General features: G+C 37.1%; 1 protein-coding gene across 1 annotated transcript in view; it reads right to left on the bottom strand.

Annotated features, from left to right (window-relative positions):
* Positions 1 to 16,815, bottom strand: part of ercc6 (excision repair cross-complementation group 6) — a 96,750-nt gene that overhangs the window by 47,503 nt on the left and 32,432 nt on the right. The window contains exons 8-10 of the mRNA XM_028795614.2: positions 14,773 to 14,908; positions 2,675 to 2,845; positions 1,482 to 1,658 (exon numbers count right to left, since the gene is read on the bottom strand). Coding sequence (XP_028651447.1) covers positions 1,482 to 1,658; positions 2,675 to 2,845; positions 14,773 to 14,908 — 484 coding nt within the window. The remainder of the gene's footprint in view (positions 1 to 1,481; positions 1,659 to 2,674; positions 2,846 to 14,772; positions 14,909 to 16,815) is intronic.

The following is a 16,815-nucleotide window of genomic DNA, read 5'->3' as shown; positions in this document are numbered from 1 at the left end:
TAATGTTTTATTATAAAAGGTAGGCTGTACACAGTATTACATGCAGGTGTACAACAATCACGGCATGTTTGGTTTTGCTAGAAATAATTATTTCTTGATGAGGAATAATTTTTTTCTCAGACAAAAATTACTTCAGTTAAAGGTTTGAATTTTTTATAACCTTTTTTTTTTTTTTAAAAAAACATTCATCTTTACTGGGGTGTATATCTATAAATATCTACAGGATATCTATATTAAAGAAAACCCACAACTGGTTCTTCTGTACTTTGGGCTATTCCACATAAATGATCCAAAATATTTAAGACCACCTTGTTATGCAAAGCTTCAAATGGAAAAGCAACCTCTTCTGTTCTTATTAGGAACCACTTTCCAGTTCTTCAATCAGTGCAGTGCAGAGTAATAAATACAATTAGGAACTTGTGTTTGCCATAATAATAGGACAACATGACAGAAAAAGTATTGTTACTTTTAAAGATGTCCCTTTAAAAAGCATGGTTCTTGCCCTGGAAGAAGAAATTATATTCTATAGTTCTTTGGCAATCTCCCGAGAGGTTTTCCCTTAGGCACCATTACACAAGGTACATGTTTGCTTGTGCTCTGTGCTTCTCTGTATGCTTTTAATTATTATAAACTGGTGACCTCATTACGCCTCACCATTATGCGCTGGAGGTGGCACACTTTTCAAGTAATTTAACAATCGCAGACTGTTGGGGCTGAACTTATACAACCATTTTAGATTACCTTTTGAATTTTTCAACATACTTAACCTTGGTGGTATATCAGAGTTTAAATAAAGACTATAAACTGCATTTTCAACTGCATGCATAATTTTAAGATATGGAAAAATGCAAAATAGGTAATTTTAACAAAGTAATCAGAATAATCAAAATTGCTTGAAATACTAGTACCTACTGGCATCGCTCAGGCAAATTATGCAAAATGGATTAAAAATGAAGTATTTGAGTTAGAGAAATATTATATATTTTATTGGAAACAATCTTCTGTATTACTAAAAGCAATTCAACGTAGCTTATATTGAACAAAGCAAAAGCAAATCCTCATGTGTCCCATTGCTTTAAATGTGTCACTGTAAATATTATTTAGCTCAGTCTGCTAATTTTCATAATTTCTTAAGAGAACCTGCTTTTTGTATTTCCATTGGTATTTAGAAAAACATTCTTTACTAAAATCTGCAGAGAGATTTCTATTCCTCAACTATATAATACTTACATGATACATGGTAAAAATAGGAAACTAAAGCGAGCATAAAATTAAATCATATTCAAAATGAAATCAACTTGAGTAACAGTTCACTCATTTTGTTTATTTGTTTTCTTGTGGGCACAGACACAGGAATAACACAAGACTAAATAAATTGGGGCAAAAACACAATTCTTTACTTTTAATCCATCACTAGAATAGTTTGATCCCAGAAGTTACTATTTAAAGTAGGTTTTACAGTAAAACATTGTATAATTTACCTGAACAGGTGATGCATTTGCATAGCCTCCCATAGTAATAGGTACAGAAAACTGTTCCATAAATACTGGTAAAGATCCTAGCTTTCCAGGAAAAGTGAAATCAAAAAGTGACCACAATTCTTTTAAATTGTTCTGCATTGGAGAACCAGACAGAATTATACGATGTGGAGTACGAAACTGAAAGGAATATTAAAGAACAAGTTAATTAAATACTTGTATGTCTTTAAAAATTAAAACATTAAGTCACAGAAAACTGCAAAACAAAGGTAGGCAATTAATGGGGGCAGCTGTCTACAACTAAGAGCCACTCCATTAGAAGAAAAGCAAATTGCTGACTAATATATACTGTGAAAGTACAGTTAATGATAACAAATGATACAGTAATCTTCTTTAGTTGAAATATTCAAAAAGCACAAAAATAAAGAAAAAAATGAATAATGATACCTAATATATCAGACTTTTCTTTTTAAATTAAGCACAAGAATATTCCTTTATGTTTTACGTAGAAGCAGGAATTCTTTCTCATCATGACCAAATTTAATGAAAATGATTAATTTTACATTAGACAAAGAGAGTTTATCCTTTTTTTAATTAACTTTTCTATAAACCTCGCCAGGATATCAATACTGAAACTGAAGCTGAAGCAAAAATGCTCCCCTGATGTAACTATGAGCTAATAATTTTGCTATTCAGTTGAGCAATTGAAGCATGTATTATAGCTTCCTATCCTGCTTTTTAAATAATAGAAAGAAAAATATCAGAGTGTTATTTGGGCTTCATCAATCTCATGTTATTAAAACCTGATTTAACATAAATTTGCCTAATGGTATTATTTGACACAAACTATAAAAGAAAATTGAACAGTAAAAGAGTACATTATGAAACCCACTATCTCTTGTTTAAGGGATAATGTAAGTTTTGCATTTAGTAAAACAGCTATCCTTGGGAACATAAACAAAAAATAAGAGTTTGACATTATTGACAGCTTTACTTTTGCAATTTACATTATTCTCGTGATTACTATATAATTTATAGTGCATTTCAATATTACATTATTATTATTTTCAATTATTATTTTTTATTAGAAAATATGATTTGTTAGTAAGTGAACATACTAAGTTTTGGGAGAAAAAAATCACAATTTTATGTGATGCACAATTTAATTCAGTTGACACGACAAACATTGTGCTTACCTGCTTGCACGCTACTGTGATTCCAGCATATGGATTGCGTATTTTGTGTCCCTCATCTAGAATCACATAATGCCAGTTGTATTTTTGCATTGTCTCTTGCATTATTCGAACAAAAGAGTAAGAGGTGATTAATATTCCATGGCAAGCAACAATTTCAGGAATAAGTTTGTCCTAAAATTATAAGAGAAGAAAGGATATTTCTTAGGCAAAGAATTGGTGTAGATATAGTGTATTTAGAAAATGCAATTAAATTACACTTTTTCTTTAAATTAGATACTCAAAATGTAAAAGTTACTACTTAAAATGCTATCATTTGTAAACATCATGCCAAACTAAGACAAACAAAATACTGTAATCAAAACTGAAAACTTGAAGTGTATGTAAAATCTTTTAAAAACTTCAGTCTGCCAGCTACAGTCTTCGCCTAGTATTCTTTAAAATTCTTAGTTTCAGTGCCATCCTACTTCCTATTTTTGCATTTTCCGTTAAAGCATACTAGTCATTTTTAAAAATAAATAGATCATAATACTTCCTAAATCAGGTTATATAAAATGTATTTTACTACTAATGACAGGGTGAATTACAACATAATAAATTAGTATTTCTTTCCAAAATCCTAACTTGAGGTTAGCTAACTGGTATCCCCTTATCACAATTCTTTACTGATGTTCCTTAAATTACATACTTTATATATTTTCTTTATGAGCATAACAGACATATAAAATCATTATTTGCAGCATAAAGGTGAACAGACATCACTCTGTCATTTTTCTACTAGAAACCTAGTAACAGACCATCACAAAATATAATAGAGATCTCTATCTGTACACTTAACACAAGTCATCTCCGGTGGCTTCAAATTAAAAGCTTGTAAAATATGTAACCTCTCCCAGTTTTTTTGCAATTAATAGGGTACATCTGCTATTAGCCTGACTTACTGAATGCTGTATTGCTGTCATTAAAAGACGTTTTGTGAATGTGCTGCAGATATTACAGAGGCTCTTGAGACCAATCCCTCCTAGAGGGCAAACAGTGGACTGGTGGAAAACAACAGCCATAAATCACACTGTCAGGTAGCAGCAAGAACTCAAGTGAAACAGAGGCTCATGAAGGCCATTCACAGTAAACATAGCATGGGAGCTTCCTAGTCAGGAATTACTGAACCTGTAATTAATTAAAACTTCCTTCAAGCTAAATCTTTAATAAATGAGGATTTGTGCTGACAACAAGGAAAAAAAAAACACAAGTGATAATGTTTAACTGTACACATCCTTCAATCACAAGCTCTTGCTATGAAATGGAGTTGCATTGCTTGGATTATGATCTTCTAAAAAATGCCTTTTCCCTCCTTTGTGTAAAGCACAAAAGGACAAAGTATAACAAAACAGAAGCAATGCTCAGAATATTTTTATAGTTTATTTTAAAGTACATAGTTAAAAATGCACATATATTACATTAAATAAGTATGAATTAACTAACTTTTTCTTGCTAAAAATAACAGACAATTATGTTTGAATATCTCGCTTAACTATTTTATCTTAATTTTAACAATTATATAAGTATGTATCATGTTAGTGAGACATAAAAAATCATTTCTACTTTAGCGGTCAAGCAGGAAGAAGATAAAATTTAATTGAGTAAACACCAACAGATACAGAGGCATCCAAAAGGTTAGCAGAACTGGAACATGCTTGCTTAAATAATGACAACAAATGGTGCCAGATTCTAGTTTTAGACTGTTCCTTATAAAGTGTTTTTGATTTTTTTTTTTTTTTAATTTTACCTAAAATTGGACAATTTTTACATTGTCTTAGGTTCTCTCTACTTCAGGAAGATGTCAACAGTACAGTTTACATTATCATATTAAGTAGTAACATCTCATTCACTATAACCCCAAACAGAGCCATCAGAGGATCTGGAACTATCATGAATTCAAGACTACCTAACAAATGGGTATTGTATTCCAGTAAATTTTAAGCATGAAAAATTCTCAAACACATGTAGCCCAGTGAACCAAGTGTATGACAATATCTCACTTAATTATGGTCTTAGCCTATACACATTTTAAATGTTCATTGTTGAGAAATGTGTGTACACAATTTTTGAATTACACAATGTTTGACAAAAATGGAAGAAAAGGCTATTTTGAGGACCAAATGCCATTCATTAAGTGAAAGTCTAATAGAATGGCCTTTCCATGCATGAAATATATAGATTAGGGATGAGTAATATTTTAATCTTCAAGTTATACAAGCATTGTTCTGGCACAAGTACAAACAAAGCACATAGCAAATGAAACTGGACTGTATCACTAAACAGATGAAGAAAAAAAAATAAAATTTGATAAAGTACTCAGGCCTTTCTTAGCATGATTCAGGTTTGAAAATCCCAAAATGCATTAAGATTAATGAAAATGGAATGTCAATAAAACATAAATGTTAAGAAAGTACTGCCTATCTCTATATGTGACATAAATTACAATTCATGAATACATTTTAGAAAAACAATAAATTAAACAATAACACTCATATTCTGAAACCCAATAATATTTGACAGCAAATACACCTCAACTTAGTACAACTAATGAGCATCACCCATACCTTCCTGCAAATTGCTCATGTTCATGAAAATTACTTGTGAAAACAATCTTTAGTTGTTACTATAACAATAGGATTCAAGAGGAATCGGCTATTCAAAGGGAAATTTTTCCTGATATGTGGAATCAATACCATGTTGAAAGTAGAATTTCATTTCTAGTTTTATTATGTCGCTTGGGGGGGGAGACACAGAGTCTTTGCTTTTGCAACTAACTCAATTTGGTGTTATCTGGACCTAAAATAAGTGACATGAGCTTGCAGAGTCCGTCGATCTCTGTACTACACTGACATTTATATTTCTATGCCAGTGGCAATTTGGCAGTTCTTTCTAACTTTGTATGCAGTCATTTCCAAAAAGTGGCAGCATCCATGTAATATGATGTTCCTTTCATTTAATACAGACATAGTTCAATGTTCTCACCAGGTTATTTGCAGAGTAATTTTGTGTTCACTAACTTGCTTGATCTTGGTGTTTATTTTTTTTAATGAAATGCCTGTTCAACAAGCAATACTGAAACCACTGTTCACATTCTAAAATCTTCATATTCACAAACAATACATACAAAAAACCATTTGCTAAAGTGTGGCCTATTACGGATATTTTGTAGACTTGAATTAACTTCTCCTTACCACTTATAACAGGTGGAATACTTGGGGAGTGATTTTTGAAGAAAAAATATAAATTATTAAATATTAATTATCTAGTTATTTTCAGGTTTTCAACTGCAGCATATGAAAAATATGAAAAGACATATTAATGTCATGACTAAAACAAAATGTGAATAATATAACAATAATTCTTTATCAGTAAGCAGTGCATGCTCGGGGCACACCATTCCGATTATGGGTCTTTCACATATTTATTTTTCTAATAGTAATCTATGATACACATGTAAAAGGCTACATGGCATGGCTATGCAAATTAGGAGATGTATTGGAAGCCACTGCTTTGTTTCTGCAATGTTCTCTGGTTAAAAAAATAAAGCAGCTCAGTTACTTTTAAATACAAGAAAAAGAATTGGTTTGGGGGGGTTTGGCTGAACTCTCCCACTTTAGGCAACACAATACAAAAATGTGCCATGAATATGCAAATTGCCTCTGGCCTCTCTGTATTGTGATTTCTGGAATTCAAACTATAGGCACTGACAAGATAACACTTAATGTGTTTACATGTGCTTTAATAACCCAGTTGTTCACTGACAAGATGACACTGAGTGTGTTTACATGTGCTTTAATAACCCAGTTGTTCACAGAAACCCAGTTTCTAAAATGCCATGTAATCCCTTACTCTGGTTAAAGAAACCTGGTTAACACATGTAGATTTCTCCACAAGTAGCCAGTTATGTTGTCATGTAAACCCTTAACAGGATTACAGTTAAGGAGTTAGTAGTCTGTGCATGTCTGTTGCACTCTCTTAGCCTCTGTATGTGTTAAGTTAGCACACTTTCCAGCAGCCAGGGATGGAAGGTAGTGCAAGAGTCAACAAAGATTAATTCCTAAGGCAAAAGCTCATGTGAGTGCATTATTCCTTCTGCTAGCTGAAATAGTATGTCTCAATGGTTTCGAAATCAATAAAATTTATGTTGATGAGCTGTAGGTACAGAGCTAAATTCAGCAGCACAATCTTGGGAGCAATGATGGGAGTAACATGGTAAAATAACATGCATTATGTAGTACGATTACTTTTAACACTAGAATTACCAGAGCTTACAAAAAAACTCGTAGATCCGTTCTCACACACTATATAGTTTATACCAACATTTTGTCATTTACTACTAAAATATGAAAAACATTTACACAGATTATTGTAGAAATGGAACACACATGAAATGCATGTGTTCCAAATAACGATCTATTATTTCCACTCTAAAACACCAGCACTTCACTTCCAGATAATCAATCAAGGCATGAGCTGGGAGAACTTTGTGCATGTTCTGCAGCTGTGGGGGGATGGAATAGCAGGCTGCTTGCTGCTTGTCTTTATCGGCGCATTTACAGGACAAGAGATGCTGATGGAAAGGTGCAAATGGATTTAAGGTGGGCCATAGGCTCTGGTAATTCTAGTGTTAAAGTACCTAACACAATATCTATTGCATTGAAGTAAAATGAATTGTGTTATTATTATGCCAGTATTGGGATAATTACTGGGAATAAGGCAAGAAGGGAGTAAGGTACGCCATTCCTTTATAGGGCTCAATCGCACAGCTAAGCAGAAAAAAGTGTGCTGCATTCAATCCAGTAACAGAAACCTAAAAATATAGTGTGAGTTTACTTTTAATTCAGCTATTTGTTATAGATATGTTAATACAGTGTAATCAGGTGTTGCAGAGGTCAGTGTTAATACATCAAATCTTCGGAAGAATGTTCTAGAAAGTTGATTCAGTTCATCTGGACATATTTCTTTTCCAGGGACATGCGTTACATCACTCATCCAAGTGACTTCCTCAGTCTCAGTTGACTGCAGGTTTCTCCAACCTTATAAACAGTCCTTTTGCATAATGACTGAAACTAGCACCACTGACTAACAATGGGCCGTGTGATCAATGATATGCAAATTGTTCATTGATCAATGGCCATGAGTACCATTCACACAGAGTTGGGGAATGGCTGCAATCACAGCAGGATTACCTGGATTATTGAGCATGCATCGAGACATGTCGGAAGAATGGGATAGAATTTATTTTCTTTATCGCACATGAAGGACTAAATGTATTCATAAAACATAAGAAAATAAACATAGGCTTCATACTTTTTTCGGATCCATGGCAGGCAATGAGGACATTTAACGGCATTAGAGCATTTTGCTAAAGGAGAACTCCATAGGTGAACTAATGCATGTAAATGGAGATTTCTAAGAAAGCAGATTTCTGCCTTAACAGGGTTATTCACCTTACCCTTGTTTCATTTAGTCTACAAAAACAAACAAGCAGAAATAATACCAGAGATGCAAGTGCTTGACTGAGTGACCATTCACATTCAAAAGCTGAAAACGGAATCCCTAATGCCGGCTCTAGAAAGCCATATTAACTGCAGGTTTTTATTCTAAAAAACTTAAATAAAAGCTAATTCTGGTTTTTAATGGGATATTTCATTTAATCAGAAGCTTATGTCAGCATTCTGTCTGTAATCTCACCAGTTACTATTATTGCAGGTTTTAGTCCTGTATAAAATTTAGAAAATTGCTTATTACAGTAAAAGCTTTTAGCATACAAGAGCTGAGTTAGTCTATTTTCCTTAATTTTAGTTAGCTTACTTTATAAAATTATTTGCTTCCTACTTTTTGTCATGATGGCAATTAACAATTGGACCTAAAGAGCAAGTGGAACAGCTAATAAGAAACCATTTGCATCTGCATACACATCATAAAGTAAATAAAGCATTAAAAAAAGTACAAATAAAGCAAAAAAGAAACAAGTGAGAAGAAATACCAAAGATTAAAGGGTGCTAATCCATTCAAGACACTTTATAATTCTATTTTCGTAGAAAAGTAAAATTTACATTGGAAAAGTTTGTCAAATTGCAGAAAACAATGGCATTGAGATGCCAAATATAAAGTCATACTCATTTTCAGTCAGAACAAGCTTGAAATCAAGACCAATGCAATTATCAGTGATTAATAATCTAAGATGCACAATAGTGGTCCTGGAGAAAGTTAGTCTTTACATACAAAGCAATTCCTTGTTTTAACTGAATTTCTATCTCAATTAACCATACAATTATTTTTACTGTTCTCAATATTACTGTCTCAACCCAAAATTCACTGAAGGGTTAAATCATTCTATAGGAATTTCAACCAAAAATTAACTGTATGGTTAAATCATTCTATAGGAATTTAACAAGTATGACTTGTTTCAATTAATTTTACTATCATGTCATATAAAGTGCCTTGATTTAAAACAGTGCATAAATTTATTTTTCACTTCCCAAGATTTTAACAACCACCCAGTTACTTTAACTGACGACTAATTTCCTTATTTATTTACTATTAGAATAATTTGATATAACAATCATTAAAATAAGGTAAATATACTGTCACAGGTGGCTGGGTGTGGTCGGCATTCGGCTGCCTATAAAAGGGTTCACCTCCCGACAATCAAGGCTGGAGTCGGGTGAGGAGGTGGACGAGGTCGGAGAAGGAGGTGGGCGAAGAGAGGCCTGAAGAGTGAGTGAGAGAGAGAGAGTGTCGGCTAGTGATGAAGCCAGGACTGTTGAGAGACTGTGGGGGGTGTTTAGTGGCGGTGCACATAGTGACTTGTACAGTATATATTAGTGTGAATAAACGTGTGGTGATGCTTAAGAACGTGTCCTCCTGTCTGTGTCCGGGCTGTACCCTTTCACAGTGGCGTAGTCGGCAGGATGCTGTACCTGGCTCAAGGTGTGGACCTGTATTGTTGGAAAAGTCTGTGGAAGGTCCGGCACAGCAGGGAAGCTCACCCACGTGCCGCAGGGGCGGCGTGCACTGAACCCCGCAGAGAAATGTAGAGTCGCGGACCATTAGCGGTCTACCGGTGGACTTTATGTTTCAGGGGCGGCTCAAAGTCGCCGTGGCAGCAGGAGGAGCTGCCGAGAAGGAAGGGCTGCAGCTTCGACAGCCGCAGCAGCAGCAGCAGAGCTGCCCGGAATCTCGTCTCCATATGAGAGAGGAGAACGAGATGGCCGCCGACCAGAAGTCCCTCCTCGTGACAGGCACGGGATTGGACAGTGTGTCCTGTTTCCTCACCAATGATTGGTCGGAGGCGGGAGCAGGGAATGTCCGTCTTGTGCCTTGAAGAAACCCAAGTGAGCCGCAGGGAAGGGCCCATGGAGAGCAGTTGGCGAGTGGCGCTGCTCAAAAGGTAAGCTCACCGCCGGCTGTTTCTCTCTCCTTGGCAGCGGTTTTGCAGGAGCTGCAAGAACAGCTGCAGCTTGTGCTATTGCTGCCGGCCGAGCGATGTGCCCTGCGGGCGGAGACGCAGGAGTCAGGAGGGATGGCAGTGGTGTGCGATCAGGAGCCGCAGGCGAAGGAGCTTCTGACCGGAGAGGCACAGCGGGGAAGGAAAGAGAGACCAACCCTGAGAAGATCCGGACGCCAGCGGGGCTGTGTCTGCCCTCTTGCAATGGGCAGATTCGAACCGTCACGGCGTCCCAAAATGAAAGGAGGAAGCGGCTTGAGAAAGCCAGTTCCTCCGATACGGTAGGATGTGCACCTGGGTGCGCGCGTCCCTCGAAGGGCCGTCCTCTGTGGAGGCAGAGGAATAACCCGTTGGCTGGGAGGAGACGAGCATGTGTGCTCCTGCTGGTGGTCCTGTGGCAAGGACCGCGGACTTGTCGGGCTGGGAAGCCGAAAAACGGAGCATCAGGGTGCCGATTGGGGCCGAGAGCGTTGGCCCATCAGAGGACAAGCCAAGGGGCTGCATCAGGGCAACGCCTCCGCCCTTTTTTTTCTTTTGGAATTTCAGGATCGGGCCCTAGGCTACGGAGTGTCGGCTTGCCGCCGAGGAAGGCCAGTCCTCGCGGATCGGTCCGCTGGCCCCTGGAGGTCTCAGCTAGCGGGGGAGTATTGTCACAGGTGGCTGGGTGTGGTCGGCATTCGGCTGCCTATAAAAGGGTCCGCCTCCCGACAATCAAGGCTGGAGTCGGGTGAGGAGGTGGACGAGGTCGGAGAAGGAGGTGGGCGAAGAGAGGCCTGAAGAGTGAGAGGGAAAGAGTGTCGGATAGTGAAGAAGCCAGGACTGTTGAGAGACTGTGGGGGGTGTTTGGTGGCGGTGCACATAGTGACTTGTATATATTAGTGTGAATAAACGTGTGGTGATGCTTAAGAACGTGTCCTCCTGTCTGTGTCCGGGCTGTACCCTTTCACAATACAAAGAACAGAATTTCCATCCATCCATTTTCCAACCCGCTGAATCCGAACACAGGGTCACGGGGGTCTGCTGGAGCCAATCCCAGCCAACACAGGGCACAAGGCAGGAACAAATCCCGGGCAGGGTGCCAGCCACCACAGGACACACACATACTTCTATTAATTAATTAAAATTAATAAAGTTTTTTTTTTAAATCTAAGATTAGCAGCAACAACTGAAAACTCAAAAATGAAATCATTTTTACACCTTAAAATATGTACTCTTTGTTTTGTATAATACGTTTGCATGATATTCTAACTCTTGCATGCTCATAGGTATGAATGTATATATAAATCCTACGATGCCTAAGAAAGAACATAACTTCTCATTTGCTAAGGATGGGGAATTGAATTACAATCTACTTTTTCATTCCTTGACACTAATCAACTCATATTTAGCTTTGCAAAGGTGTGGGATTTTATAAATTTTACCTAAACTCAGGTTTACTACATTTTGTTTGGGTTTCATGACTTTTATCTTTTCATTATCAATCAGGCCATCACTCACATATTGAGTATTGCTCATAATAAGCAGTATTCTTTATGTAATAAAAAATTATTTTTTAACACTACAATCCCTGAAGCCTACGAAAAAACTTGTAATCCCAGGCCACCTTAAATTTCTTCGCACCTCTCCATTAGCGTCTTTCGTTTTGTAAATGTGTTGATCAGCACAAGCAGCAAACAGCCTGCTATCCCATCCCCCCACCAAAGATTCTCCCAGGTCAAGTGTGTTTATCTGCAAGTGAGGTGCCTGGAGTTGTATAAGGTAAATAATATATCGTTATTTGGAATACATACATTTCATTTGTGTTCTGTGTCTACAATGATCTGTAAGTGTAAGATGAAAGGAAATGCAAGGCAAGAAATGCTGAACACATACCTAAAGCAATGAAGTGTATAATGTGTGAAGACTTTAGTCCAAATACCAAATAAACATGTGCACTTTTATCCAAGAATATAACCAAAGAAAAAAAAATCATTCAATTTATATGTTGCTGTCAAGCTCAAATATCAATCGACAGAAAGTTGATATGTTTTCTTGGATGGTGTAGAGGTAAGAACTACTGCCTTTTATAACCAAAAGGTTCCGGGTTCAAGACCGGGCGCTCCGCATTTTGAGTAATGAGCCGCTTTTATTATTGCTATACAGTGATCCCTCGCTATATCGCGCTTCGCCTTTCGCGGCTTCACTCCATCGCGGATTTTATATGTAAGCATATTTAAATATATATCGCGGATTTTTTGCTGGTTCGCGGATTTCTGCGGACAATGGGTCTTTTAATTTCTGGTACATGCTTCCTCAGTTGGTTTGCTCAGTTGATTTCATACAAGGGACACTATTGGCAGATGGCTGAGAAGCTACCCAACTTACTTTTCTCTCTCTCTTGCGCTGACTATCTGTGATCCTGACGTAGGGGGTGTGAGCAGGGGGGCTGTTCGCACACCTAGACGATACGGACGCTCGTCTAAAAATGCTGAAAGATTATCTTCACGTTGCTATCTTTTGTGCAGCTGCTTCCTGAAACGACATGCTGAAAGGTGCTTTGCATACTTAAAAGCTCGAAGGGCACGTATTTATTTTTGATTGAAAAACAAACTCTGTCTCTCTCTCTCTTTGTCTACTCCTGACGGAGGGGGTGTGAGCTGCCGCCTTCAACAGCTTTGTGCCGCGGTGCTTCGCATACTTAAAAGCCAAACAGCCCTATTGATTTGTGACATTCTGTGCTCCTGACAAGCACTCCTTTGAAGAGGAAGATATGTTTGCATTCTTTTAATTGTGAGACGGAACTGTCATCTCTGTCTTGTCATGGAGCACAGTTTAAACTTTTGAAAAAGAGACAAATGTTTGTTTGCAGTGTTTGAATAACGTTCCTGTCTCTCTACAACCTCCTGTGTTTCTGCGCAAATCTGTGACCCAAGCATGACAATATAAAAATAACCATATAAACATGGTTGCTACTTTGCGGATTTTCTTATTTCGCGGGTGGCTCTGGAACGCAACCCCCGCGATGGAGGAGGGATTACTGTAGTATATTAAAACATTCATTTGATTTGAGTCTGTAACACCCGGTGTAAATTTTTGCTTTTTTTTTTTTTTTTTTTAATTATTCAGTTTTATTCTGTCAGTGACATTGTTGTAGTACAACTAACTTGACTCTCCCTCATTGAGTTGATAACGTTTACCTCCATTCTTTTCACAAGAGCAGCGATGACACAGTTGGTGCTGTGCTTCATGTCTGCTCAGAACTATTTGTTGTACCAGCAATCAAACATGCGATGTCCCATGACCACTATCAGACTACCATACGCCATTTGCGCTTTGACAACAAAGACACCCATGCAGAATGTGTGAAAAATAACAAGTTTGCTGTGATTTTGGACATCTGGCAATGTTTTGTTGAGAAGTGTGCTTTGATTTACAACCCAAGGGCAAAGACTTTCCGAGTCTGTGGTTATAAAGCTTTTGGAGCCATTTCTGGACAAAGGCAGAGCTGTAACAATAGGCAGCTTCTTCACAACACTTTCACTGGCTAATAGACTGCTGCACTGCAACGCAACTCTGCTTGGCACCATAAGTTAAATGGGATTTCCGCCTGCAGCTATAGTCACTTTAGTATGTGAGCAATTCACCATGCTAGTATTTAGATCTGGCAGTGCCATGCCCACAGTATATGCAGCCAAAGAAAAGAATAATTTGATTTCAGTCTGTAAGAGCCGGTGTAAAGTTTTGCTGCTTGTAAAAAGATATCGCTGATAGGATATAAGTACTGTAGACACACAAACACTGATGAATCACGTCTTCTTGGTATCTTGTTGTCACTTGAATTTTTTGTTATTCAGTTTTATTCTAGAATAAAAGCACACCTGTTTTGTTATACCTTTGCGAGTGTTTATTTTATATTCCAGTAACCACCTGAAGGAGATCAAATCTGTCTCTGCCTCTCTCACGCGTGCACACACACATTCATATATGAAAACGTCACTTATCCACTACGCCACACTGCCTACAATAATTTCTTATTCAACAATTTACTGTGGCATTTTGTTAAAGTGTTTAATGTTGCCTAGATGCAGAAATGACTAAATGATCATTTGTACATGTACCAATTCAAAAGAATCCCCAAGTGCAGAACTTTTCACTGTATTATAAAACATGAAAAGTCACCGTCTCTCCCTCTATTAAAGTTTTTTTTTTTTTCAGCAATGGTTTATTACAAGTCTAATCTTAAATATTGCAATGTTATGCTTTCATTCACTTCTTTAAATAAGATCACATTATTGAGTGTGTTAACTTTGGAGGTCATCATACTTAAAGGCCTGGAAATACTGCTTTACATTAGGCTTAAAGACTTATGAGACGGAAAGGTCAAAAACATATTAGACAGTTGTATCGATTAACCTGACAAACAACTAAGTAGTTTAATTTGGGACAAGAAACCAGTACAGTATTTTATTATAAACATGAATTTGTATTGCCGCCCTATAGCATTTCTGAAAATCATTTATTACTATAATAATGTCACACAAGTTATAATAAAACTGAGTTCTATCTTAATGATTTAAAGAATGACAACATTTCAATGTAAGTAAGCTTTGAATGCTTTACAGGAACTAACCTTTTTGCTGGTAAAAGAGCCTGTTTCATGAAGAACTGCAACTCTAAATGGTGGCCACCACGTATGAAACTCTCTCACCCACTGATGCATTACAGTGGCTGGACAAACAATGACACAAGGTCCTAAGCCAGCATATCTAAAATTAAGATAAATGTAAATTATGAAATTAGAATTACAACAGCTACAAAAACAATATAGTCATTCTTTTATCATAGGCATTACTCCTTTCTTGGGGGAAAAAATGAAAGCTTTACAGCATATACATTTTCTGGGTGTAATTTTTAATACAGTATTCAATAATTCACAAATTGGCCTTCTGAACACCTTTGTTGTCATGATCAAATGAAAACAGTTTTGTGGATCATTGCATTTTTGAAGACAAATATTCTGTTCTTAAAAAAGGACACTGGACAAAAGATACAACAGACTGATGTCAAAAAGCATTTCATTCTGAAACAAAGAGCAAAAAGATCAGTCTTACACAAAATCTAATTAAGTAAGTAAGATTTATGAAAGATTAACAGTTATTCTTTAAATGAAGACCAAAGATCTCTCTTGAAATGAATAATTCAAAAGTTGTCATGCACAAAACCCTATATTTGCACTAAAATGCTGGAACACTAGCACAATGTTTATCATAGAAAGGCATGTTTAAACCTTTTTCTTCTTTTCTGCATATGCAACAGTATATGATAGTGCTTTTTCCACATTTTTTAAACAAAGTTTTGTGACCACTTAATGTAGAATTTTTACAGAATACAAAGGTCCTACAAAATTAATCAGTTTTCACAGTACAATTAGCAATTATATTTAACCTCCTTAGCGTTTTAATCCAAACAACATGTAAAAAGCATTGCATTTGTTTGGCATGAAATATTACATTTTTATTAAATCTCAAAAGTATAATAATGATACAAATAATATTAGTAACAATTAATAAAAATAATAATAATATGAAATGAACAACACAACAAATAAAATAATAACAGTAATAATAATACAGTTAGACCCCCGCAAAGTCGCAGTTCACGGTTTACGGACTCAGTCGTTCGCGGAGTTTTCTTAACTATTAATTGTTAGCGGAAAGCGTAAATATCCTCCGCAATTTTTACGGCTTTTTTCGTGGCAATACTGTGCTGTAGAGAGAACAGGAAGCAACCGCTGAGGAAAACGCGGTTTGGGATGGTGAAAGTAGCCAATCTGAGAGCATTATTCATTTCTCCTTGCTGCTGATTGACTGCTGCCCTGTGACAAGTCTCCAGCTGAGTGGGTTTACCACCGCTGAGGGAAACGCAGTTTGGGAGAGTGAAAGTAGCCAATCCGAGAGCATTAGTAATTTCTCCTTGCTGTGGATTAACTGCTGCCCTGTGATGTGTCTCCAGGTGAGTGGGTTTACCACCACTGAGTGAAATGCGGTTTGGGATGGTGAAAGTAGCCAATCTGAGAGCATCATTCATTTCTCCTTGCTGCTGATTGACTGCTGCCCTGTGACACGTCTCTAGGTGTGTGGGTTTACCAACGCTGAGGGAAATGCGGTTTGGGATGGTGAAAGTTGCCAATCCGAGAGCGTTATTCATTTCTCCTTGCTGCTGATTGACGGCTGCCCTGTGACACGTCTCCAGCTGAGTGTTTTCCATGTTGTTATTGTATTCATTTTGTTATTCTTAAACGCACAAGATGTCACCGAAACACCCTGCACCTTCTAAGGTTTCTGGCTCTGAGCCTAAGCACCAGAAGAAGTTTAAAACACTCCAGGCGAAGGTGGAACTACTGGATTTGCTCTGGGAACTAAAAAGTTATGCTGCAGTAGCGCGCCACTATGGCATTAATGAAAGCACCGCACGCTACATAAAGAACAACGAATCAGCAATCTGGAGTACCGTATCTGTAAGTTTCTGTGTTAGTGCCAAAAAGGTAACAACCGTAAGGAATAAAAATACTGTCAGGATGGAATCTGCCTTGGCATTGTGGAACACCAACTGCAGGAAGAAGAACATCCCCTTGGACGGTAACATCAACGTGAGAAAGCACAAAAATTGTACC

Source organism: Erpetoichthys calabaricus, chromosome 2 (assembly GCF_900747795.2).
Source record: "Erpetoichthys calabaricus chromosome 2, fErpCal1.3, whole genome shotgun sequence".
Taxonomy (NCBI): domain Eukaryota; kingdom Metazoa; phylum Chordata; class Cladistia; order Polypteriformes; family Polypteridae; genus Erpetoichthys; species Erpetoichthys calabaricus.
The sequence above is the reverse complement of the archived record's forward strand: the minus strand, read 5'-3'. Positions and strand labels throughout refer to the sequence as shown.